This window comes from Aplidium turbinatum, chromosome 6 (genome assembly GCF_918807975.1).
Source record: "Aplidium turbinatum chromosome 6, kaAplTurb1.1, whole genome shotgun sequence".
Lineage (NCBI taxonomy): Eukaryota > Metazoa > Chordata > Ascidiacea > Aplousobranchia > Polyclinidae > Aplidium > Aplidium turbinatum.
The window spans coordinates 1660802-1684860 of record NC_137477.1 but is presented as its reverse complement, the minus strand read 5'-3'; the positions used below and the strand labels follow the sequence as shown (position 1 = coordinate 1684860).

Below are 24059 nucleotides of genomic sequence, written 5' to 3'. Positions count from 1 at the left end.
TTTCTAAAATGTTAAAACCGTGCCAAGACCCTATTTTTGATTAGTTTTGGCTGACATTTAGTAGAAATGTTGTTTACAGGATTCTCTATGAACTGAGAAAATTTCAGTACAAAATATTAAAGGGGTTGGGAGGTATTTAATGTGAAACATTGGTCAAAATTACAAAAAGCAAAAAAGAGGTCCTTTTAATATCCCGATTACCCATAACCCCAGTAAAAATTTACTCTGAAATTTTATAGAGAATCTTGTAAACAACATTTCTACTAAATTTCAGCCAAAACCAATCAAAAATAGGGTCTTAGCAAGGTTTTGAAATTTTGGAAAATTTTAACCGAGAGCTGGAAACGGCCACATTTGGATGTCTATGACCTTTGACCTTTTAAAGTGGGAATGTGAACGGTGTTGTTTTTTCAATATTTGGCAGAATTATTATCACCTGTAAAAAAATTAGGTTCTTGCCTAATTTACTTAAGCAGTAATAGGACCTCAAACAAGGCCAAAAATAAAAAAATTGTGCCCCCTCGGCAGACCCCCCAAACTAAATGCTTTATAACTCTCGTGTTTCTCAATAAATTTCACTCAAATTTTGCAGGTGTTCATCATATAAGATAGTGAAAAGGTGTGTAAAATTTAAGAAAAATTGAAGAGGTTGAATTTCTTGACTGTGTGAATTGACACGGAATGGCCCAATAGTAAATTTTCAAGTGGCTGGTGGCAGATCAAACTCTCGTCAGATTACATTTTAATTTTGCACAATTAGTTTTAGTAGTAATTTGCAAGTTTTCCAACCCCGAGCTAATAAAAATTTTATAAAAAGTTTTTTTCACTCCACCCTAGTGCACAACGTTACCCCAGGGGCCCATGGGCCTCATTACCAAAATTAGCCTAGTTTGATCATCATTATCAGTCTTGCTTTAATTAGAAAAAAAGTTCAAATTTATTGGTTTTACTGCATCAGCATGCACATATCTTTCACATAAAATGCAAAAAAACGGAAGTCAAAGCGGTTTGTTAACTGCAGAGCAGTCTAAAATATGTGAAAATTAATAAAACCACTCATTTTCAGTCCCCCCAAACTTCAACTTTCCGTAACTCAAAAAGTTCTCAACTTTAGGCTGTGAAACTTTACCAGTTAGTCTCAATTCACCATAGCAGCAATCAGAGCTTCCAATTTTGTTTAAAAGATTTGTAACAACGGAGATCCAGGAGGTGGGCCTTATTACTGGCCGGGCCTTATTAGCTGCATATGCCTTACCAAATTTTTTTCGGTAAAACAGATGAGATGAAATGAGACGTATGACCATTGGCCATGGTTCTCCAACCAGAGTCACTTGCCTCACTTGAGAAGGATGTTATTATTTCTTGGAAGGACATTTTTTTAAGAATAATTCAGGGAGAATATGCTGTATAAAAATTAATCTTTTTTTACTGTTTGTTATTCAACAAATAAAACTGCAACAAAAACGAGACTGGTTTGAAAAGATGTGCGTAGTATGTATCGTATGTAGTATATTTATAATTTATACAGTCCGCCAACTAAATCCCAAATCCTGAAATCATACGACCGGCGACAATGTATTATAGTCGATTACAAATGCTTTGTTACAAACAATGTGTATTGTGAGCAAATTATGACCTGACGAAAACTAAACTGATCAAGTGAAGCATAGAAACAATCAAATATATACAACGTATCCAATCGTGACTACAACCGCTTTCCTGATAGAGCTTAGAAGTAGCGAGATGACATTGTGACATCACCACACATGAGCAATACCAGCATGGCACATGAAACAGCTGTCACCAAAACTTGGTGATATAGTGTATAGATATTTATTGCAGTTATGGTGAACCGATTGACGAGTCAGAATAATTAGAACGATTTACCGAAGTACACCTTTGCTTACAACAATGAGATGAGGTTTCTGTGGTGATGACTAAAGCTTCATGACGCAATACTGCAAGGAACGTACCAGCGTTCGACGTGAATACAACGTGTTGATGCGATAAGGACACAGAGGCTGCTGTGCTGCGAGTGGAGGCAAATATACGACAAACAAGCAAATCGAATTACTTCCATTTTAAAATGTACACGATCTATTTATTCATTAACAAAAACAAATCATTTGCTTGCGTGCTTGACGTCATCACGTCGAATGTTAAAACAATCTCAAGAGTTTTGTACTTGTTGAACCATAGAGCAATAAAACATAGTAACTTTAGCGGGTTTAGCATACTTTATTTCACACAAAATATAACATAATTAAAATAAAATAAACTCAAACGTTTTCGACACGTACGTGTGTCCTCATCAGGAATTAAATCTGCAATACATAAAATGAAAAATCGTAAGATAAATTTGACTATGCACTGTAACTGTAACGACACTCTGGACTGAAAGCACAAACTGAACAAATAATACAAGAATGATTGCGAGTAAATTATGCGGTGGGAAACAGATCACGTGCGGTGTAGACTGCAGGCATTGGACTGTAGTCTAGGTGAAGTTCTTTGTTGGAGAGGAAGATCTCAAATCCAATAGTAACCCGGATGTTTCAACACATCTTTCACTAGGTAGTGCTCGTGGGAACCCTGGATGATGCCACGTGCGTTGTTATGGGAACTCCAACATGTAACTTTCTCACGTGATAACGGTTGCTCTCTCTCAATTGTTGTCACTCGACCGGAACGGTTGCTATGAAGAAAAAGTAACAGTTTGAAAGACCAACATTAAACCTAAAATTGTTAGCAAGAAACAAATTCTCGTCAAACTTACTTAATCGTCATAATGGTTTGGTTCAACTTGTTCTGAGCAACACTGACGTCACTGTTGAGAAATTGTCCGATAACTCCACTCAGTGGCGACATCAAGTGATTTTTGTAGCTATTGACAAAGAAGTCTACGTGACAGGCTTGGTGGTGGTTGCGGATATTTCGGGTTACAATAATCTGAAAACACAAGCAAAAGATCATCGAATGGCAGCCTTCAGAGGACATAAAAAGGCGCCCTGAGGTTACCCTAATAATCCAATGAACAAACACCGAGATCTGCAAATAAAGAACAAGACCAAGCAATGATGGTTCGACTCTTGGTGTTCGCGCTTGATCCGCGGAATTGCAATACACGCCATTGGATTGTTTCGATTTTGCTGTAGAGTTAATACGTGGTACTAAACGTGAATGTGGCGAGAAGTTTTTCATTACTTGAAGCTGCGGTACTTTACGTCTGACTCTCTTTAGAAGCTTGTGGTCAGAATGAAGTCAAGTACCACAACTTCGAGCAATGAAAAACCTTCTCCTTGCTAACATTGCTGTTTTATTTCAAATGTTATTTAACGTTGTATTTACCATAGGCCTACATTGAAGCTTTAACCACTCACATCAAAGGACCAATCTTCGCCCGACAACTCAATCTTTGCAGTCTTGAACTTGACGTCATACATACGTAATTTGACCCCATGCCTTGTTATCATCATGGGAGATAACACAGGGAGGGTGATGTTTCTTATCCCCTTAGAAATCAGAGTAACCGTTTCAGGACGAACCTAAAAGAATAAGCTTTGACTTAGATTGCTTTGACTTCGATAAAATGAGAAAGTAATCAATTATCTATAAAAAGATCATGGCAGGAAGGTTGTCGGACAACTCATCATTTTTAATAATTTGATCACTGATTTGATTATGACATGACCCATAAGCTGCCCCCATTATAGCAATGGTTAGTGTAATTATTTTAACAACAAATATTGTAGAAAAAATAAACACTATCTCGGCTATCTTGAAAGTGCTGGAAGATAACGGAAGCTACCATGCGATCGTAACGCTTAATGAAAAGTCGCAAACTTGTCAACTAGCAGCAGCTGCTTGACATCGTTAACTATCTCGCATCAACAGAGAAATTGTTAATGAAATCAGTATTAGGTCCAGGGCTGTTCAGAGATGAATTTGGGCCCGGTACCAATGAGATCCTTGAACTCCAAGTCAAGACACTTCTTAACAAAATACACTATCTAAAGAATACGCTGTGGGGCCTCTTCAAATTCCCGTTGTCCTTAGAAAGGCTACCTGCCCCTGAAATCACGTCGGTCCAGGTCCAAAACAAGCCTCTGGCCACCCTTCCAACGCCACTGATCGGGTGATCATGGATTGGTTAAGGCCTGAGATGATGAGAGCAAATGCTGGGTGCCTTTCAGTGGCCCAGGTAACAAACAGACCCTCACTGGCTCATAAGTAGGCGTAGTATATTATTGTTTTGGGTTACAATAAGGACACGCTGACGGAAATTAGTCATTGCAAACGTCATTGCTTTCGTAGCGGGCATATTTTGTTCAAAATATGCTCTAATAACTAATATAAGCTAATTATACCAATGCATGGTAGAAGGATTCGGCACTGTTTCAGTTTACAGGGGCGGTGGAATGGCGCAATGGATGCGTTGGCTGTCCTGTCCAACTATGCAAACCTGGTTCGACTGCCGGCTTAAGTTGGTTGTTAATAAACATCGTTCATCTCTACCCAGGGTGTAAATAATTGGGTGGGCATAGTTGCTGAAGGAAAGGCAGCCGAAAGAAGGAAACTGGCTTCCCTACTTTCGTTAGTGCCGAAGGCTTAGTGTGATGAGAACCTTATCTTCTCATTACCCAAAGCTTAGAATTGAGCATGGGACTACCTTTTTACTTTTTTTTAGTTTACAGATAGGTACTAACCAATATCTTGAGGTTGTATTCAGGAAGAATCAGTCCCATGACGGACATATAAGTTCTGTGGCTCTTGCTAGTTTTTTCCGGGGCTTCAGTTCTGATCAGCTTGCCATTAACAGCCACTCCAGCTGAGGGGTCGTAGAACAAGTTATAAACCTAAACAAAATACAAAAAATGAAACCTCCCATAATGCGAACTGAATGTAAAACGAAGTCTTTGAGTAACACAAATATCTTCAATCGGTTATATTGAAAGACAAAGTTGATTGTTCAACCAGTTTGTTAAAAATTGTTAAAGACTCTGACTTGGTTAGAAGATGTTAGTTTATACGTCGACAGTTAATCACCTCTCCTTCTTCTCCATCCCAGTTGAAACAGAGATTGATGTCCGGACGAAGTGGAATGATGAAGTGGGGATCTCCATATCCTCCTCCTCTTCCACGACTTAGTTTGTGACCAGTTCTAAGATTGGCGATTTGACTAGACTGGTCGGCTGATGGCCCCTTCAACAGCTTTCTTTCTTCTTCCAGTCTTTGTCTTTCTTTTTCCATTCTTAGCCTTTCCTGTTCCATTTTTAGCCTTTCCGCTTCCAATCTTTGCTTTTCTTCTTCTCTTCTCCTCATTTTGTCTTCTTTTATTCTTTCCCTCCTTTCTTTTTCTTCACTTTTTAATTCTTCCTCTATGTCTTTGAAATCGTCAGGAAGAACGACCACCATGGAAGTAAGAGGAGTCACAAAGTTATACCTGGAGGAAGAAATAAAGACTGAGATTGTGTGATGGATGAAAACAAATTCAATCTACGTGTAATGTCTGCTTATGCACTTGTGCACATCAACATATGCAAAATTGCATCTGGGATGAGTAAATAGTAAGACTGGTAAGACCTAGAAAACGTTTTAAAAGTTTTTATCATCGCTGATGAAGTTGGATCTTTCAATTATTTGGTCTACACTCTTGACTTAGATTGGCCAAACCTTGCAAAAAATATTGCTTTTAAAAGAACGTATCTTTTCAAATGTAACATTGCGGTGGATACTGGATATACAGTATAAAATTGAAGTCAGAAATGCGAATACAAATTCTCTCTTACTGCAACGACATGTTGAGCGCCTTTTCTTTTATCAACGCCGACGCGTTTGGGTTTCCCTTTGCAAGTATAAGTTCTTTCAAAAGTTCTTGGATTTGTAGGAAAGCCCAAAGCCTCTCAGTGAAATTTGCGATCTAAGAATGGAGAAAATGTGGTTAAGCGCAGATCACAGTGTCAATAATATCATTCATTTGATAACTGTTGTAAAAGTTTTGATTGGAACGGACCGGATGATTAAATGGTCTTTCTCTAACCACGTGAACGACCAAAGAAGTGGTGGTACGATAACCTGCGGAGCGACCTCCGAAAAGGAACTTTGTGATCGAAATTGAGTGACGTTCAGCCCTCGCAATACGGGGAACACAGGACGTAAAACTGTGTGCTAACTAAGCTAACTAGCTAATCAGGTTGCATTATTCAACACTGAGCGTACTTATGCGTTCCTCTATGTTTATGAATTGTATGTTATTGTATTGTGTAGGCAACTATTGTATTGCAGAATCTGATTAGCAAATAAAGTTATTTTTCTTTCTCTTACAATATGAGTTAAGGTTAGGCGTCACCTGGTGCGGTGACGTCATGATCCGTGACTTTTCTTTCTTCGAATTGATAGGGATGTCAATCTCTAGATCTTCACCAAGGTAGTGGCCAGAGAGCTGAAACAAAGGAATATGAATGTCACACAACACATCGTCATTCCCACACATCTCGAATGATGAACAGACGACACCACTAAGAAATAACAGCTATATCGTCGTCGTCGTGTGAGCCTCAAGGACCGAGGTTCTATCCATGATTTTTCTACTTCCTGATTTTACTATTTCACGTACAAGAAAAGTGTTTTTGATTATCCGGTGTTGAATATAGAAGCGAAACATGAAGTCTCCCAACTAACCAAAAGTCTTGTTCATGCATCAGGCCATTTGTACATTGAGCTATTTGAAAGTGACTCATTTATTACTTTTAACTTGAACTGAGTTCAGTTCTTCCCACATCCTAGACAACAAAATCCGTCTGCAGACGTTGAATCCCTATCAAAATGACAGATTTTGTTGTCTGGAATGTCTGCTTATGCTACATAATTCAACTTGCTCAGAGATAACGTTGTTAAAACAAAAATAAAGTACTGCAGTGTAAGTCCACTTTTTAATGTACGTAAGTCCGTTTGCCAAATACTTGAAGACGGTTAGATGACATTTGCAGATTTTCCTTTTGTTACATGGTTAATATTAGATTACTGCTTGACTTAAGTTGCGTATTTTTACAATTATTACAGTTAGCCGATGAAATTCTTCCCTTGCCTCAAACCTTCCATGTGGGCGTTTATCGTTAGCTGATCAACTCACATGAGCATTTATGAACACTCCTCCTCCGCTGGAGACATCTAAGTCCTCCAACAGAGGTTCATGCAATCCAACATCTAACAGTTCCTCCTCTTCTTTTATTCTTCCTGCCCAAACTATTTCTGATTTTGATTGTATTGCCTGAAACTTGCTTTGGGTGACGTCAACGATACGGTTGACTGGGTACTCTATTGAGATGTTTCTTAGAGAGGGAGCAGTAATTTCTTGAAAAAAATCGTCGATCTAAATGTATACATAAACAAAGAATAAAACATTTGAATCCAACAAGCGAGAAAATAACATTAAGCACACGTTGCTAGCGACCTCCATGAACGCAGTTGAGTGACATTAAGTGAATGAATTGATTGAATCAGGAAAATCGTGCGTCAATGTCAAATGCGTCAAATCAAACTACTGGACTGGCTGTTAGTTGTTAAAAATAATGTGAAAATGCTGAGCTAGTGATAATTTATAGATAAATCATTAGCCTGAAATAAGCAAACAAAACAATTAAAGAAACAGATGATAAAAGGCCACAAAAGGTAATTGGTTAGCAGTCAGGATATAAAAAAGAAAAGGTGTAACGTTATAAATCCTGTGAACATTCGCCAACAAGCACCAATCCAGAAAGTCTAGCACTAAGATTGCACTTTGTCGGCTGCATCATCGATTGGTGAGAGCCCAGGAACGACGTTCGAAAGGGTGCCGGTTCGACACCGCTCAAAAGCATGCGGCTGTGTCTTTGTTAGACACTTAAAGGCAATTGCCTGAAGGTGGTCACGAATATTGACTTCCTTGCCTTCCTGTCCACTTAATCTAAATCTTCAACCACCGGCGTAAGCCTAGATACGACAAAAATAAATTGTACTTTAACCTTGAGGTTATCGATGTAAAATGTCCGTGAAATTGAGTTGAGAAGCTGGCAAATCAGAAATGAATCTAAAGTTTAATCGACCAATAGGAAGCAATGCACAACACAAACAAATTATTATCCAACAATACCGACCTGGGCAGAGGCAGTCAAGCCATCAAACACCATCCTATAGGTCCCATCGTGCTGGGCAGAGATCATTTGGAGGAGATCTCGAGCCGCGTATTGTCCGAACGCGATTGTGTGGATCGCGATCTTGTGGATGTTGTTTCTTTTAATTTGTTTCAAAACTTGTGAAGGATGTTCCCCCCTGCCAGCCAAGAACAATAGGAGTCGCTTATAATATGGCACCACGCATAGTTCTTGCAACATACCAACCCACTACCAACTATCTGCCACCATTTAAAGGCTTCTAATGTATGGTTTACACTGCATGAAACAATATTATAAAGTCTTTGAATATGCTTTCAATAAGTTGCTTTTGACTTTGAGAATTATTTTAGAATAACTCAAGAATTTGTACCAATCTTTGGTCAGTTGCGTGTGATAATCCTATTACGCCGCATAAAAGCAAGTTCTGAAAATTTCGTTTTAAGAAACCTATGGCTGGAAGTGGCAAAACTGAATATAAACCAAAGAGAAGGAAACGATACTTTGCCAAGCTGGCCTGGAGGTGACTGTCATGGATGTGATGACGTCACCGGACGAAGGTTGTTACTTGAAGGAAGAAGTCAGGACACATTGGATGGGCAAGAAAATTGACTCATGGTCCACTTAATCTAAAACCTCAACTACCGGGTTATTGTTTGTCGTATCCAGGCTTACACCCGGTGGTTGAAGATTTAGATTAAGTGGACGGGAAGGCAAGGAAGCCAATCTTCATATCCACCTTCAGGCATGCCTTTAAGTATCCTGCTAAAGACACAGCCGCATGCTTTTGAGCGGTGTCGAACCAGCGACCTTTCGATTGCCGTTCCAGGGCTCTCACCACTTGGCTATGCAGCCGACTACTGCAGCTATGCAGCCGACTTCCGGGTTATTGTAAGGTTATCATCGCAAACCTGGATACGATAAAAGTGGGTTCCAAAGTTGGGCTTTCTGATATAAAAAAAACATTCTTGAAACGTTTCAGGAGACTGGTTATGTTGCAAAAGATGATCCAGGTTGTTGGTAGCTTTGTAGCAAAATCGATGCTTCACTAACAAGGTCAACATCGTCACTGAAACACGGTTAAATTTATGCTAAACTTTCAGTTGGGCTGTTATTTCTATGCAACAGGCATGGAAGGCTGGAGGAGTGGAGGTGGCAACAAATGCATAGAACACCATTGTGATTAGACGTTAGTTTGCCTCTTGGAGTGTGCGCTTGAGCAACATATTTGAAGAACAGCTCTCCATTTATCGTTATCTAGTGATGAGAATAATTTATAGACAGCACTTCAACAACAACAACCGTAAACTTGACTCTGTCAATCTTAGTTCCCTACCGGGCCTGCGTCAGTGTTTCACAGTCTCTACAAGTATGCGAAACTGTCAGAATTAAGCTCTCAAAGAAGATTTTTTCATTTGGAAGATAAAGATTCCTGCAATCAATCAAAACGTTAATCACTTACTGTCCATCAGTCAAGAACACAATGAGATTCTCGTAGTCATCTTCAATAACTTTCCTCTTTTTATCTTCAACTTCAAGATCTCCGGATATTTCCAAATCATCTCCGGACATGTCCAAATCATCTCCGGACATGTCCAAATCATCTCCGGACATGTCCAACTCTTCTGAACCATGGTCAGCTGGTGAAATAAAAAGTTGAACAGAAAACATTACTTTCAACTTAAAAATTTTGTTGCCAGTTGGAGGGGAGGATTCGCACGCAAGTCACTTTATTTATCAAATGCCTGGTGAACAGTTTCACTCTGTGTTTATAGTAGTCATTATTAGTAGTGGTGATTGTGGACTCAACGTATACTTAAAAAAATAATTGGACAACTCAGACAGAATATTGAAGCAGACATATCCCCATGCAAATTGCTATATGTTTTTACCTGTAACGTCTCCTATATCGGGTGCTGCAAACTTATTGAAATGAAGATTGAATTCTTCAAAACCGGTTTTAAAGGCAGGAATCATTCGCGTACTACCCCCGGAATCAACCGAAGACAGATATGTCAAACTCTGTTTGACGTTTTGTGCAGTGGCCTTCCTCAGCTTAGCGCCTTTTTTATAGGTGCGATGGTCAAAGAATATGATACCAAAGAAATCCTGAGAAACAATTAATAAATAAACCAAAACAAACAATAAACAAATAAACACATCCAAGCAGGGTAAACAACAAAATGATCAAAATATATCGAAGTATTGCTACCATCACTTCCATTATCAGTATTGAAATTGTCAAAATCTTTGCTGCGCGCATCATCGTCATCATCGCCATTACTGTGTTTTCATCACTGAACGTAATAAGTGAGCGGCTGCGGACAGATCAACATGTGGGTATAGAATCAGAGAAGAGATCATTCAAGAACACGTGTTTTCAATTTACCAAACCAATATGAGGGTAACGAATAATGGGGCGATGTCAATTAGCTCTAGCAACAGTCGCCCCACTTTCCCAGTCTTGCCAGCAAGCTTCTAGTTTGTTATTGTGAAATCAGGGTCATTTTGTTGAGGTAGACATTTCATGCTTCCACACAATAGTGAATAAAACGTTCAACTATGTTTGCATTTATTCTCACAAATGAACACAAAACATAACAAAATGTAACAGCCAAGGAACGTATCAATGAGGTATTAACAAAGATGTTCTTACAACTTCATTCAAGCTTTTTAAAATAGTCCTCATGGCTTCCTTGACTTGGTGCATCTTTGTTGAGCCCATTGATCCTGACCTATCAATGATGAACATCACTTTCTTTGGAGGAGGAGCAAGATAAAGAGGAGTGTAAAAGTGAGCAAAGTAGCTGAAAGCAGAAGATATTTAACTCAATAACCAAAATTGGGATTATGAATTAATTAATTCAAACTCTAAGTACGATTTGTCATGAGTAATATCACCAACAGGAATTATTTTGAAATGCACTTCTAATATCTGCCCGTAATTGTGAACTGCTGTTCTTTGCTGAATAATTCTGTAAGCCACGGTCATTAAAAAAAGAAATATCAGAATCGCAACACAAGTTTCCCATTGTGAGAATTTTATCCTCGAACTGGGAAAGTCTTTTAGAGCTTAATCGTGGCAGTTTCAAATACTTGTAGAGGCTTTGTAGCTTCAAACATGGGAACTTGCTTATGATGCCTGTTCGCAACAAAAGACCAACGTTCACTCCGACATTCCTATTGCCTCCTACTCCAAAGAGCTTTGCGAGCTGCAAACTGTGCAGTCTTGCTCTGAGTATTTGTACAGTGCACAGCATTTTTTTATGTCAGTGGCTAAACCCTTCTTATTTACTGAGTTAGTGTACCTGCTTCTGCACACTTTGTTTATGAATGTGTTAGTTAAATTTATTGTTATGGGGGCGATGGCTGACTATATGACCGCTAATGGTCTTTCGGTCGTGCCATAATCTAACCAACAGCTGTAGCTTACAATGCATTGTTTCACTTTTCATTTACTCTGCTTGTTTGTTTATATGTGGCGCTATTGAAACAAAATAAATTGACTTGACTAGAGTAGCCTACTGTGTTGGTTCAGGACCATCGCAAGGCCAATAGGTTGGTGAGTGGGACTTTGAACTTTATTTACAACTCAGAGTGGTCAGATGAGAAACCTAATGATACCCAACAGTGTCTAAGAACCATTCACCGCGTAGTAACTACTTATTGTAATGTAAATGCGACAGAGGTGCGATACAGCATCTATGATCTCACCCATTTGCGACAGTGACGTCACCATACACTTTTGTCCTCACCACGTCATAGAATATTGAGAATGCATTCGACGACTTAAAAGCGGTTTGTTGTGCAGGGAGAGGATTGTACTTGATGTGAGCTGATCTTTTTTTATTTCTAAAGATTACAACATGCAAACTAAAAATGACATAAAAAATGTTAAGAATCTGAGTAGTTCAGAATTTTTTTTAAGTAAAGAATTTCTTAGTTGAGAAGGAGCAATCTTCCCAGCGTCAGCACTACCTGACTACTCACTATTGAACAGCGAGCATTGTGTTTCGCTAACCATACCGATGTATAGTCTCCACACTAGCCATCAAAGGTTTTCCTAAAAACACGTAACTTATTTCTCGACTGCAGAGAAACACATGAAGAATTTCTTTAATGTACTCATGGAACTGAATCAATTACCTACCCGAAGATCACACTGGTACCAGCTGGATGGCGTGATGTATCTGATGTGATTTTATCAAAGTAAGGAATGGAGATGTAATCTATCTCTTCCTGCTCTTCTATATGAACGGATATCTTCAGTTTCTTCACCAGCTGGTTTGGATTCAAGGCGACCGTGTACTTGTAACTTCCTCTCGACTGTAACAATACGAGGTATGGCTATTTTTTTCCCGCCGTTCGTTTCAAACTGTTACATAACACAAAGCTTTTCACTGATTTATGTCACTCAGAAGAGTGATCCTGATTTCACATCCAAGATGTTGATGGGTTCAGTTAAACAGAATCGGTGTCAAACTAGAGCTCTCACCGCTCAGCTATACAGCAGGCATGTATTGATGGATAATGATGCGAAATTAAATGCGTGCATGACATACGTTTGTTGGGTGAGTGAAACAGTTTGCTTGCTAAAACACATTTTAAACGTTTACAGAGACTTCAATTTGTCAACTTAGGTAACTGTTAGGACGAATAGCAGTTTAAACCCTCCACGTTAAGGTTTGTAAAACTACTAACATTTTAAATTGAACTTCAACAGATGCATAATCTGTTGCAGACCTTCACTATACGGTCCCTGATCTAACTCGACTTGATGAAGATCTACTCAGGATAACACGGTTGTATCGAAATGTGGTCTAATCATCCACTTTACCGTATGCAATTTTTCTACAACGTAATTATTGACAAACCCTTCCAAGCAATTGTTGATACGTCAGCCTGAAGATAACTTTCTTCCCAGGTCCAACAAACAAACTGGTTTTGAAAACACGTGTTGACGATTCTTGAGCTGCCACGTGGGCTGTAGTTTTCCCGCGCTTTTTAGCCTGTAAAAGCATATTTTTAATTTGAATTGCAAGGTTAATCGATACAAACAGAAGGCTGTGACGTCACAACCTTCATCTCAGACAGCTCGTTGATTACTTTGGATTGCGACAGGTAACATCATCTATTCTATTGCTATATTTACCTCTAACACATGTAAATCGTACCAGCTGAGTTGTGAGGTCAAGTCATGAACGGATCCAGGAAGAAGCTTCAGAGGAGACGATTTCAACAAAACACAATTTGCAAACACACTGTAAATAAAATTACTTTTCTGTGCTTTAGGGGAGGGGATCGCCCCAACCGGCTTCCCCCTAGATCAGTGGTTCCCAACCTGAGGTTCGCGGACCCCTTGGGGTTCCGTGAAAAAGCATTTGGGGGTCCGTGATTACCTTGATGGATTTTAGAAAAAAACGAAAAGCGATTTTTTTACTTTCATTTCTCCCTTTAAATGCAAATGTGTCAAGCTCAAGCCCGAGAGAATAAACTGTACCGGCATGCATTAAAATAAATCTATGCTGCTGCTCCTCGTGTGGTTGTACTTGTTACCCATTGCTTCTTGCACAGGTACGCCTTAGCAGCAAAAACTTTACCAGCAAGTCTCAAAGAAATTCTGACGAATTGCGTGAAAGTCGTTAATTTCATCAAAAGCAGAGCTGTAAACCACCGTACTTTTAAAGCGCTCTGTCAAGAAGTAGGATCAGATTGGCGATTGCGAAGTAAGTTACTTTTGTATCATTCTGAGGTACGTTGGTTATCTAGAGGAGTAGTTTTAAAACGACTGCAGCAGCTAAAAAATGAAGCATCAACTCTTTTGAAAGCAAAAGGTAGTCCCCTCTCAAAATTGTTTGAGAGTAAAAGTTTTCTATACGGCATGGCCTACTTAGCCGATATTTTCGGTCATACCGATATTAACAATGTCAATCGTGGCAATCAAGGACCAGGTGTGACAATAATTGATGCAGCTGAAAAACTGAAAGCGTTTTTAGCCAAGTTGCCGATTTGGAAACGCAGATTGGAAGCAGGTATTACGCTAACTTTCCAATGTTAGACGATCTTATCTTGATGGATGAAACTCAACGAGAATGTAGGCCTTTTGATCTCTATAAGAGAAAAATGTTGCGCACACTTGGAAACCCTTCAAATCTCATTTCAGCGTTGTTTTAATTTAGAACACCTGCCGAACGAAGTTGAAACATGGATTCGAAATCCTTTTCTTTTTGACTTGAACAACATTAGCGATGACGATCTCAGTAAAGATGACCTAATTGATTTGAGATCAAAAGAGTTATTCCGCATTGAATTTCATTCAAAAACTGTGGAAGAATTTTGGTGCTCACAACTGCAAACCTACCCATTCTTGGCAAAGCAAGTGATTATTGTTTTGTTACCATTCATAACCACTTACCTTTGCGAGGCAGGATTCTCAGCTCTTGTTACAATAAAAACTAAACATCGAAATCGCCTGGACGTTGAAGGTGACATGCGTGTTGCATTGTCAAAATCTCAACCACAGTTCAGTCGTTTGGTTCAGGAAAGGCAACAACAGCCCTCTCATTAAATTTTCTTACATTGAAAAAGTTTCGGCATGACACTTTGGGTCACCTTAATATTCAAATACTGCTGACATTTCTTGAACAATTCATTCATTTTTTTATTTGACCAACTGTTTAACCTGATATTTGTCGCAGGAGTCATAGCGGCAATGCAATATGACACAGTACAGTAGTTGAGTAGCATAATTATTACAATAGTCAGTAGTATGTTAATTGGGTTTCAAGCAAAAGTTAGGTATGGGTCCGCAGATTTGTCTAAAGGAGTCCGTGACAACAAAAAGGTTGGGAACCACTGCCCTGGATCAACCATTGGGTCAAGTGGAATTGAACGTCAGTTGATACTGATCCAACGGACCAACACTTAGCTCTCTAGCTTTCGTGCTAACTTGATCCGAGCTTTTACCCACCAAGCAGGTGCATGCCAACAAAATTGGTATTTTTCTTCTGAATTTACGTTTGCCCAAAAAATAACTGTATTGCTAACTGGGATAAACCTGAGACCAAAGAACGGTTGAAAATGTTGTGTTTTGTATGAATTTATAACACGTTAATAACAGAATTAATGGTCACAGTATCAATAATGATCATCCTCAAGTAAAGATTTAATCGACCTATTATCTATAAACGAGATATAAAATCAGAAAGCGGGCAAAGCACAATGATTACTTGTTGAACGCAAAAAAGAAAAGTTTTACTTTTTCGTAGATTTTCTTTGCCCTCTCCTTTTCATCTACTCTCCCAACTATTGTGACGTCATCCAAAGTCATGGTGAGATTTGTGATGAATGAGTCAACTGGAAGCAAAATATCGAATTTGGCTTCCAGTCCTACGTCAGCGTAATTTGTCATCACTGACGTCACAACAGTCTCAGCAAATCTAAAACAAACAAAATATTAAGTATATCTTGGAGACCACCTAGACAACAAATCAATCGCTTTTTACATTAATTCAACGTCTGCGGACGATTGAAGCGGTTGATTAGTTGTCTGGGATCTGCATCCGGGAGAAAACAATCGGATAGTGCTGCCTATGTAGCTTTTCTTGCATTTCTTGCATATGATCTTGTCGACACAGTTCTTGGTGGTACACATGTCGTCGTTCCGTAGTGGGCAGTCTTGTAGCCAGCAAGCTTCAAAAATTTTGTGGTTTTTGAAGGGCGTTTCGAAGGATTCTTGAGCGTCGAAAGAGGCGGACTGGCAAATCCAGGTCTTTAAAGACTTTCTTTACTTTTCTTGACTTTACGTTATTGTTAAAGACTTGGGAGTAATGAACAGGAAAGCCAATTTTTGTTTTCACTTTTACCATGTCATTGAGTGTTTTCTTCTTCTCAAGACACTGTCGTGTGTTGTAATTGAGTTTAATCGACGTTCTATTCAACGTCGTGTACTCGCTCACTCAACTCAGCTATGCAAGTAACATCTTCCTTTCCTGTTTGACGCCATTTTGATTAAAAAGATAAAATCAAATTTAAAACTTAAAAAAAAATCTTCAGATGATGGTGCTAGGCTATGTACCTCATCTTAAACAACAACGTGACAAGTTGAATTGGTACTGTAGATGATCATATTATCAGGCCAATTCTATAGTCAATCACTGAGCTTACAGGAGCCAAATGAATTGTTCAACCAGTTCAAAGTGTTTCCAAAAAGCGTTGTTAAGTTCATGTTGATATATGACGTGATCGATGACGCTACCTTGAATTGATTATTCCATCGATTGTGAGGGAATCAATGCGAGGATTCGATGGCTTCCCGACAACAATATTGCAACTTGTTTGTTGTGACGATCCAGGTAGGGATCCGCGCACTGTCAAATCATCAAAACTGTTTTCACCACAAAAATTACATCAGGTTATAAACAAAATCAATGTAGGCCTTTTGTTTTGGTAGGGAGTACCTATTGCCTGAAAAAAAGTCGCTACGGATGGTAATATTGCTGTCATATCAACGTCGGTTCTTTGTCCCTAAGAATCACAGGCACACTTGTATTGTTGTTGTGGTGATCATCAACAACAATTAGTTTATTTCGTATCCATGACAACATATACCCGCTTAGAGACTGTGAAATATGCTGGAATATCAAGTGTTGTAAGCACTAATCCACATTTATTCCAACGTTTCGTCAATCAGTAAATCAAAATAAGATTTTGATGACAAAATAAATTGAGATTGTTTTATAATTCAATTTTATTTCGCGTGTTGTGGATTATTGAAGAAGCAGACATGTTGCAAAAATAAGTTTTTGCCAAACCTTACCAGAAAATTTGAGAGAGCTGGTTGTTCCTTCCTCAGTATGAAAACTAGTTCGCGCTGACACTGGGAATCCTCTCGTCTCTTTGGAATCTATCTGGAATGCCTCATGCTTAGAACTGGTGAAAGAAGCAGTGTCCGATGAGTCCACAATAAAGGTGTCCTGAAAGTTATGGTCTATCATCAAAACTCATATGATTGATCAAATAGAAAAACATTCATACTGAAATAAAAAAAATTAATCCGGGAGCTGATATACGATGACTTTAATTTCTTTCTACTTTTTTACTAACCTCTTCCTTTCATATCTATTAATGAGATATCAATAAACGAATACACACACTGTAGCAGTGAGAAAGGTTTGTGATGTAACAAAGTCAACTCTTTCATAAAAGCTATTTAACTGCATCCAAGGTTGCGTCCGGTGGTTGAAGAGGTTGACAATTAATTGGGAGCCAGGCACGTGATTACATTGTTTGGCACGACACGGCCGCTGTTCTCAATGGGCGTCGAACCGACGACCCATCGATCTTCAGTGAGACAATTCTAACACTTGACTACAAAGCACTTGGTATAACTAAAGCTTCGCAACATTTACGTCTAATTACGTTTGTTTCATGATTGTGTACGATGACGTCAAACGTTGTTTCGACTTCAGTTTGCATGATGACGTCACGAGGCTCGCACTTAAGGGTGACGTGGGACGGCCTTATTGGCTCCGGAATAGCACGAGTGAAGCGGTGACCTACAATTACATTCGAACCATGGTAAAGTCATCTTAATTGTCAGCAAATGTAAAAGGTCTTTCTTTGTTGCATCGTTTTAACATTGGGCGACATTGCAGCGATATAACAAACAACATCTGGCGACACTACATCACCTTTCATTACCAGTTCTCTTTCAACAGATGCAGCATCTGGGATTGCAAGAGCAAACTTCTAACATCTGGCGACAGCAACATTGTAGCGATGTAACAAACAACTGCGTTTTCTGTTTGTGTTACCACAAACTTGTTGTCTCTATGGGAGTGCATTAACGTTGTACTATTCAACTGCAAGCTGTTTGCAACAAACTACCAAAAACACAACTAGTATCGCTTTGATCAGTTGGTTGCAGTAGTATTGCACAGGTCAGCATGCAGGGAGCATTGCAGGTAAATAGCAGGAAAACAAGATGGCTTCTGCAGTGCCTTGAAAATATCAAGCTTGCTATTAGCAACACCAAAAATTTTCGGAATTTGCAAATTTTCTGTTAGGTTGGTTGTGGGTCCAACAACGCCATCTCCATCTTACCTTGATAATCTTTCCCTTCGATTATGACGTAAACTGGCTGGGACGTCTTCAACCCATCGTTGAGGTAAACCTTCACTTTGGAATTCAACCCATCCACGTCATCAGTGACGCGTACCGGATCGATTACATCATAACCGGATTGGTTGACAAAGCGCACAGTCTCGACCATATCCTTGCCACCGGACTTCAAAGCTTCCATTCCGAACCCGTCCAGGATGACAGCCAAGGACTTGTTCTTGTTCGGGTTTCCCTCGATGGCCTGAAGAGTTTGAATCAACATTATAGGGAGGTATAGTTTGTATGGAGTCAATTTTTACAACAGCGATCGTGTGAATCAACTTTCCTTTATCAGGGGAAAACAAATGCACTGGAAAAATCGACGAATCCACAGAGTGTTTGGAATGAATAACTCAGTTTGTCGATTGCTTTTCCAAAAGCTTCGTATGTCTACTAATTATTTATCTTTCACAAATATAAAAATATTTATGGTGATGCTAATAGCTCAACTGCAAAAGGTCATCAGGCATTCAAACCACAACAACAAATTGAACAATCAATTGGCAGTCAACCTAAGTTTGTTTTGAGTGTTGCCAGACGTCGAGACCAATCGTGTTTCAAAATCGATCATAGACAAGAACAATTGCAACGCGCTGATTTAAATGGTAGGCTACCTGAGAAGCCTTTTGAAGACTATGTGCAGAACTACAGGGATGAGTTTAACGTTTGATGACAGCACAGAGAAACTCGAAATAGTGTATTATTTAAAATGCTTGAATATCACAAGGTATGAGCAGGCAATTCTGAGAAGAACGGAAAGGGCAATGGTGAGAGCAATGTCTGGGGTAAATTCGAGGAATGTGAAAAAGACTAAAGAGTTGATGGATATTTTAGAGATGAGGATGACTATTAAAAAACTTGCAAGGCAATGGCGTAAGATGGTATGGGCATGTACTAAGGAGGAAGGAAGGAAGTTTTCTTCGAAAAGCTTTGACTTTGAAAGTAGATGGGAAGAGGAAACGGGAATTTCCTAAATAAACAGGTGAAGAATGAGGCAAACAAAGTCGGACTAAAGGAAGAAGATGCGATAGACAGACCGAAATGGAGATTAGATGATGAATTAAGCAGATTAATAAAGTAGGTTATAAGGAGGGGGATGGAAAGAATCAGCTGGATGGAATGAAAAACAGATGAATTTGTTTCCCAACAAATAGACGATAAATGGAGTCTGATTAAAAACATCCACCTCAGAAAATTGAGATATTTCGGACACATAGCTAGAAGCAATATGTTGGAAAATTCAACGTTGACTGGGATGATGCAAGACAAACGCACAAAAGGACAACAAAAAATGAAATATTTTGACAATATCAAGCAAATTTCGGGAATAAAAAGCATGCCGGGAACACTAATAAAAACAAAATGAGGCCGTTCATATGGGTAGGCACTTTAACGTAGGACAGTTTTCCTCATGAATCAGCTGTTTGCAGTCATGTGACTCACGCCATTGTGATTGTAACCTTATAAACTCAATTGATTACAGTCATTAAGATCCATCTTGCACTCAGTTCAGTTGCAGAAGAAAATAGAACATTAGCAGAGGGTGGGAATCGAACCCACGCAATCGAAATGACTATTCCCTTGCCCTAACCTTAACCCATTAGGCCACGCTGCTTGTGGCAGTACATTCACTTAATTTTCTTTGTATCAAAAATCTTTGGAGAAGATCGGAATATCACGTGCTGAGTCACATGACTGAAATCAGCTGATTTGCACGGAAAACTGTCCTACGTTAAAGTACCTACCGTTCATATGCTAGAATTCAGTGGTCTCCAACCTTTTTAAGAAGCGACCCCAATTTAAATGAAAATGTTTTTCAACATTTACATGCGACCCCATTTTGTTTTTCCCAAAATTGTAAGATAAATTTGACTTTGCACTGTTTGTAACTGTAACGACACTCTGGACTGAAAAGATTGAATCCCTGATGAGGAGACACGTACGCGTCGAAAACGTTTGAGTTATTATGTTATATATTTTGTTTTGTGTTTAAAACATTATGTTAAACCCGCTAAACTTTATGACAGAACACACTTTGGTTTGCCATTAAATTCAGTGAAACCAAGTTTTAAAAAAGCCTCCTCATAAGATCTTTTTCTGGTATTTTTTGCTGCCATTTTTGTATAATATTTTGCTATACTTACTAGCTACAAATTACTATTAATAGCTGCAAACTGTAAACAGCCGATGAAATGTCTGCACACTACACCTGCATAAATACCTATTCGCTCGTTCTGGAGTCACCTTGAATAATAAAAAGTTAGTCTAAACTATAGCATCGCGAATGCTTTTGCTCTGTCCTACTTGTCGCAACTATTATGTTTTTGATTATTGCACCACAATGGTTTATTTGTGCCATGAGAAGGCAAGCTGTAGCCTACTCCAAAACACCGGCAAAGGATGCGAACTACAACAAAAAAGTATCGGTCTTTTTTTCGGTAATGAATTGAATCTGTAACAAATTGAATATGGTGAGTTGTGGCGACCCCATTTGGGGTCGCGACCCACAGGTTGGAGACCACTGTTCTAGATCACAGCTCTCCTGATTACAACACCAGCAAGGATTTTGCTTTTTTGCAAATAATCTTCTTTTCCATTAATTTTCCTCTTTCTTAAAATCGGTCTTTTTTTCCATCGAGGAAGGTGGGCAACAATTTTGCCACATAATAAGACTCATATCAAGGATAATTTTTAGAAGCAACTACTCAGAACGAGTTTCCCTCCTCCTGGCCAACCGAAGTCGGCTAAGAACACTCATCAAGGACTGAACCTTCCGGGAGGAAGATCCAGCCAAGCTTCGTGCTCAGAGGGAAACCCTTCGTCTCGTCACCGTAGCTGAGATTTTGTCAACTTAGAGTGACGTTGTCAAGATGCACACTATAGAAATGATCCCTAAAAGTATGATCTTGATTTGCATAGTCTTGAAAACGTTTCTATACTGGCAAATAATTCTAAGGTTTGTGGTAACATAACTTAGGGAATTTCATGCAAAATTTGTGTCAAAAAAAGTTGCCAGATCGGAGTTTATGCAACTTGAAAACATCTCATCTCAATGCAGTTTGGGCAAACATAGACCACTTGCAATAATCTGGGTGGATGCAATTTCCGCTCAAACGTGCACTAATAATTTGTGGCATCTTTCTCTTCCTGCAAGTGTGGTGCTGAGGAGCAGACCGTTTCATCAACGATTGTATCCTCTTCAAGCCACTGAACTCAGTAGAAAGTCGTGTCTTGGTGAGAACAAAGATACGTCACAAGAGCAAAGATACGTTGCAAACTCGTCAAAGAAAATATACTTAACAGATTTATAAAATGCCATAACTTGTTACTGCAAACACTATACGGTTTTACTCGATATGCGGAGTCATTTTCGTAGGAGTGTTTCGTCATAAGCGACATTGTGAAGCCAATCGCGCACGACGCAGTCACTTCCACAAAGCAGGTGTTGTTGATAGTTGTGTTGGCGGTGATCGTCCAGACGCCAAGGCTGTCAGCTCTTTCAACCTCAGCGTTGGTGCGTCCGTAGTCCCTGCGAATATTTCAACCAAAATTCAAATAAAACCAACGTAGACGATGATGAACTGTTTTATTTTGATCAACGACGCACGAGTACAAAATAATTGACATGGCGAGAAGAACACAATAAACATAGCCAGGTCAGAGACTTTAAAGAACCGGCCTGCCACGCCCCGTAGAGGCGGGGAGCGGCGTGATTATGGGGTGACGATGCACCCGGAAGGAAGTCCACCAGCTTAGGTCGCGGGGGCCAGGCTGGGGAGTCTATGTACCTGTGGAAGGAAAGTGTGGATCGAGAATTTTGTGCGACTCGTCCGCAAAAGTTAGAATGGCGGAACGGGCCAGGGAGACGGGCTTAGCTTTCTGCAAACGCAAAAAGGTCAGCTCACGACGGGCCGGGCGACAGAAGTTTTATAAGGCCAGGCAGCGCCCACGTCTCCATCACGTGACCGTAACACAGGTACGTTTGACTCCTATACCCGGTCTGCTCGTAGGCAGAGCGGATAAACTTTGGGGTCTCCCACGAGGAAGAGAAGCTTAGCTACAAGGACGATTTGAATACTCGTGGGAGACGAAAATTATATAAAATCTGGAGCAAAGGCTCAATTAATTGGTGTAAAAAAAAGAAGGTATGTGGGAATATATTGTATGCTTTACTTACTGGAAAAGCGTTGACGTTGAACCAACGAGCACGGATGTGCCATCTCTGTAGTTTTTCTTTATGATTGCAATTGAAAGAAGAATCGAGAAAAAACATTGAATGTCAAAACCAGCCGTTAAGAGGATAATTCAGTCCCAGTCTCAATGACATGAATGAGATGACTTTGGCGATGTTCCCTGAATGCTTCATGATATTTTAAGATTTTGCAAAAAACTTTCGAGTTTCTTCTAACCTTCCAAGTGGGACACGAGTGTTGTTTCCGTTTGGAAAGGAAACGATGAGATTCTCACAGTCCCCTTTTATTTGCATATTGATGAACTGTACCACGCTTCGATCGATGGCGAATTGAACGTCATCGTGCATCCCTGTAATGATCACGTCATCAATGAACGAACAATCATGATTTCAACTTTGTTGAATTTGTGACAATCAATTTTATAAATAAATCAAAACTCACCTCCAACACAACCCTCCCGAACGATTGTGAGGACCACAGGTTCAAAATCCGACTTTACCAACTTATTCCACTCAGAGCCTAAGCCGGAGGTAATGACGTAATGAACAGTCCTATGATGATCCACAAGAGGTGGAGAGTCCTGAACAAAATAAAAACTTGTATTTTCCTGTTTCTGGATTATTATCAACGGTCCTAGGTGAATTACCATCGTTCATAAGTCATAACACAAGAACGTATCCACCAACCTTACAAATTACAATTTAAACAGGATACAACTTCATATGACACTATAATGGTTTCATTTGGTGGTGAGTTGTAAGCAGTTCTTGTTTACTGGTAGATTAGACATACGTAATAAAGTATCATTATAAGAAATAAACAATAAAAACTATTCCAGAAAAGACAATGTTTTTGTTTTGAGAATTTACATAAAAATGTCCCCTCCCAAGTCCCAATACTCTCTCGTTCTCACCCTCTTCTGTCGTGACCTTCCCACTTCTTCTGTGGCATGGCGTTTGCTTCGTTGCAGCGCTCTTATGACGTCACTGGAATCGCTAAACACGAAGCGTCGGTTGTAAGTCATTCGCCACAACGTCAAAGCTAATCGCATGACGTGAAGATATAGCGACAGAACGGCCCATGCAGAATGGATGACAACTTTGGTACATCACGCCAAAAAAATAGTAGACAAAATTTAAATTATAAGGACCTGAATTTTTTCGATGTATAAGATAATAATAATAGACATGAATAACTAATGCTAATGTATTTTGTATAGCGTTTTATCCATCATAGATATGCGTTGCTCAGCGCTTTACAAAGCAGACAGAGTCAATGCAGCCGTTCAGAGACGTAGCTGAGTACCTTGGTTCCATCACTCAAAAACATGATAGTAATGAATAAATTAACGGTTTCAAGAATTAAAATAAAAAAGGGACTTCCACCGCACTAGCGACATATAGCGACAGGTTTTATAAAACAAAATAAAAAAACTTAATGATAAACAAATGACGTCAGTCAGACGTGAAGACAATTGTCAGTCAGACGTCATGTCAGTATGACGTCATGTCAGTCAGACGTCATGTCAGTCAGACGTCATGCAATGTTAAATCAA

General features: G+C 39.3%; 1 protein-coding gene and 1 non-coding gene across 2 annotated transcripts; both read right to left on the bottom strand.

Annotated features, from left to right (window-relative positions):
* Positions 1-1208: 1208 nt before the first annotated feature.
* LOC145771751 (inter-alpha-trypsin inhibitor heavy chain H3-like) lies at positions 1209-23528 on the bottom strand. Its single transcript, XM_082583483.1, has 24 exons — positions 23418-23528; positions 22946-23084; positions 22721-22853; positions 21663-21840; positions 18255-18513; positions 17571-17707; positions 16969-17125; positions 16408-16519; positions 15409-15589; positions 13025-13159; positions 12301-12476; positions 11865-12002; positions 10807-10957; positions 10043-10259; positions 9613-9790; positions 8136-8310; positions 7133-7372; positions 6350-6442; positions 5790-5920; positions 5047-5443; positions 4707-4856; positions 3381-3545; positions 2777-2949; positions 1209-2695 (listed from the first exon to the last, which is right to left on the bottom strand). Exons 1-24 carry the CDS (start codon positions 23526-23528, stop codon positions 2530-2532), a joined length of 4092 nt encoding a protein of 1363 aa, XP_082439609.1. The 3' UTR covers positions 1209-2529.
* Positions 21012-21219, bottom strand: LOC145772923 (small nucleolar RNA U3). The gene has a single exon (XR_014289351.1). It is a non-coding gene; the product is annotated as a small nucleolar RNA U3 (small nucleolar RNA).
* Positions 23529-24059: the final 531 nt, after the last annotated feature.

Excerpts from the sequence above, each read along its gene's own strand:
- LOC145771751 (XM_082583483.1), bottom strand. The coding sequence starts at position 23,528 with ATGACTTACAACCGACGCTTCGTGTTTAGCGATTCCAGTGACGTCATA. Across the intron at positions 23,085-23,417 it reads GAAGGTCACGACAGAAGAGG|GACTCTCCACCTCTTGTGGA; the intron begins GTGAGAACGAGA and ends TATTTTGTTCAG. Across the intron at positions 15,590-16,407 it reads GATGGAATAATCAATTCAAG|ATTTGCTGAGACTGTTGTGA; the intron begins GTAGCGTCATCG and ends TGTTTGTTTTAG.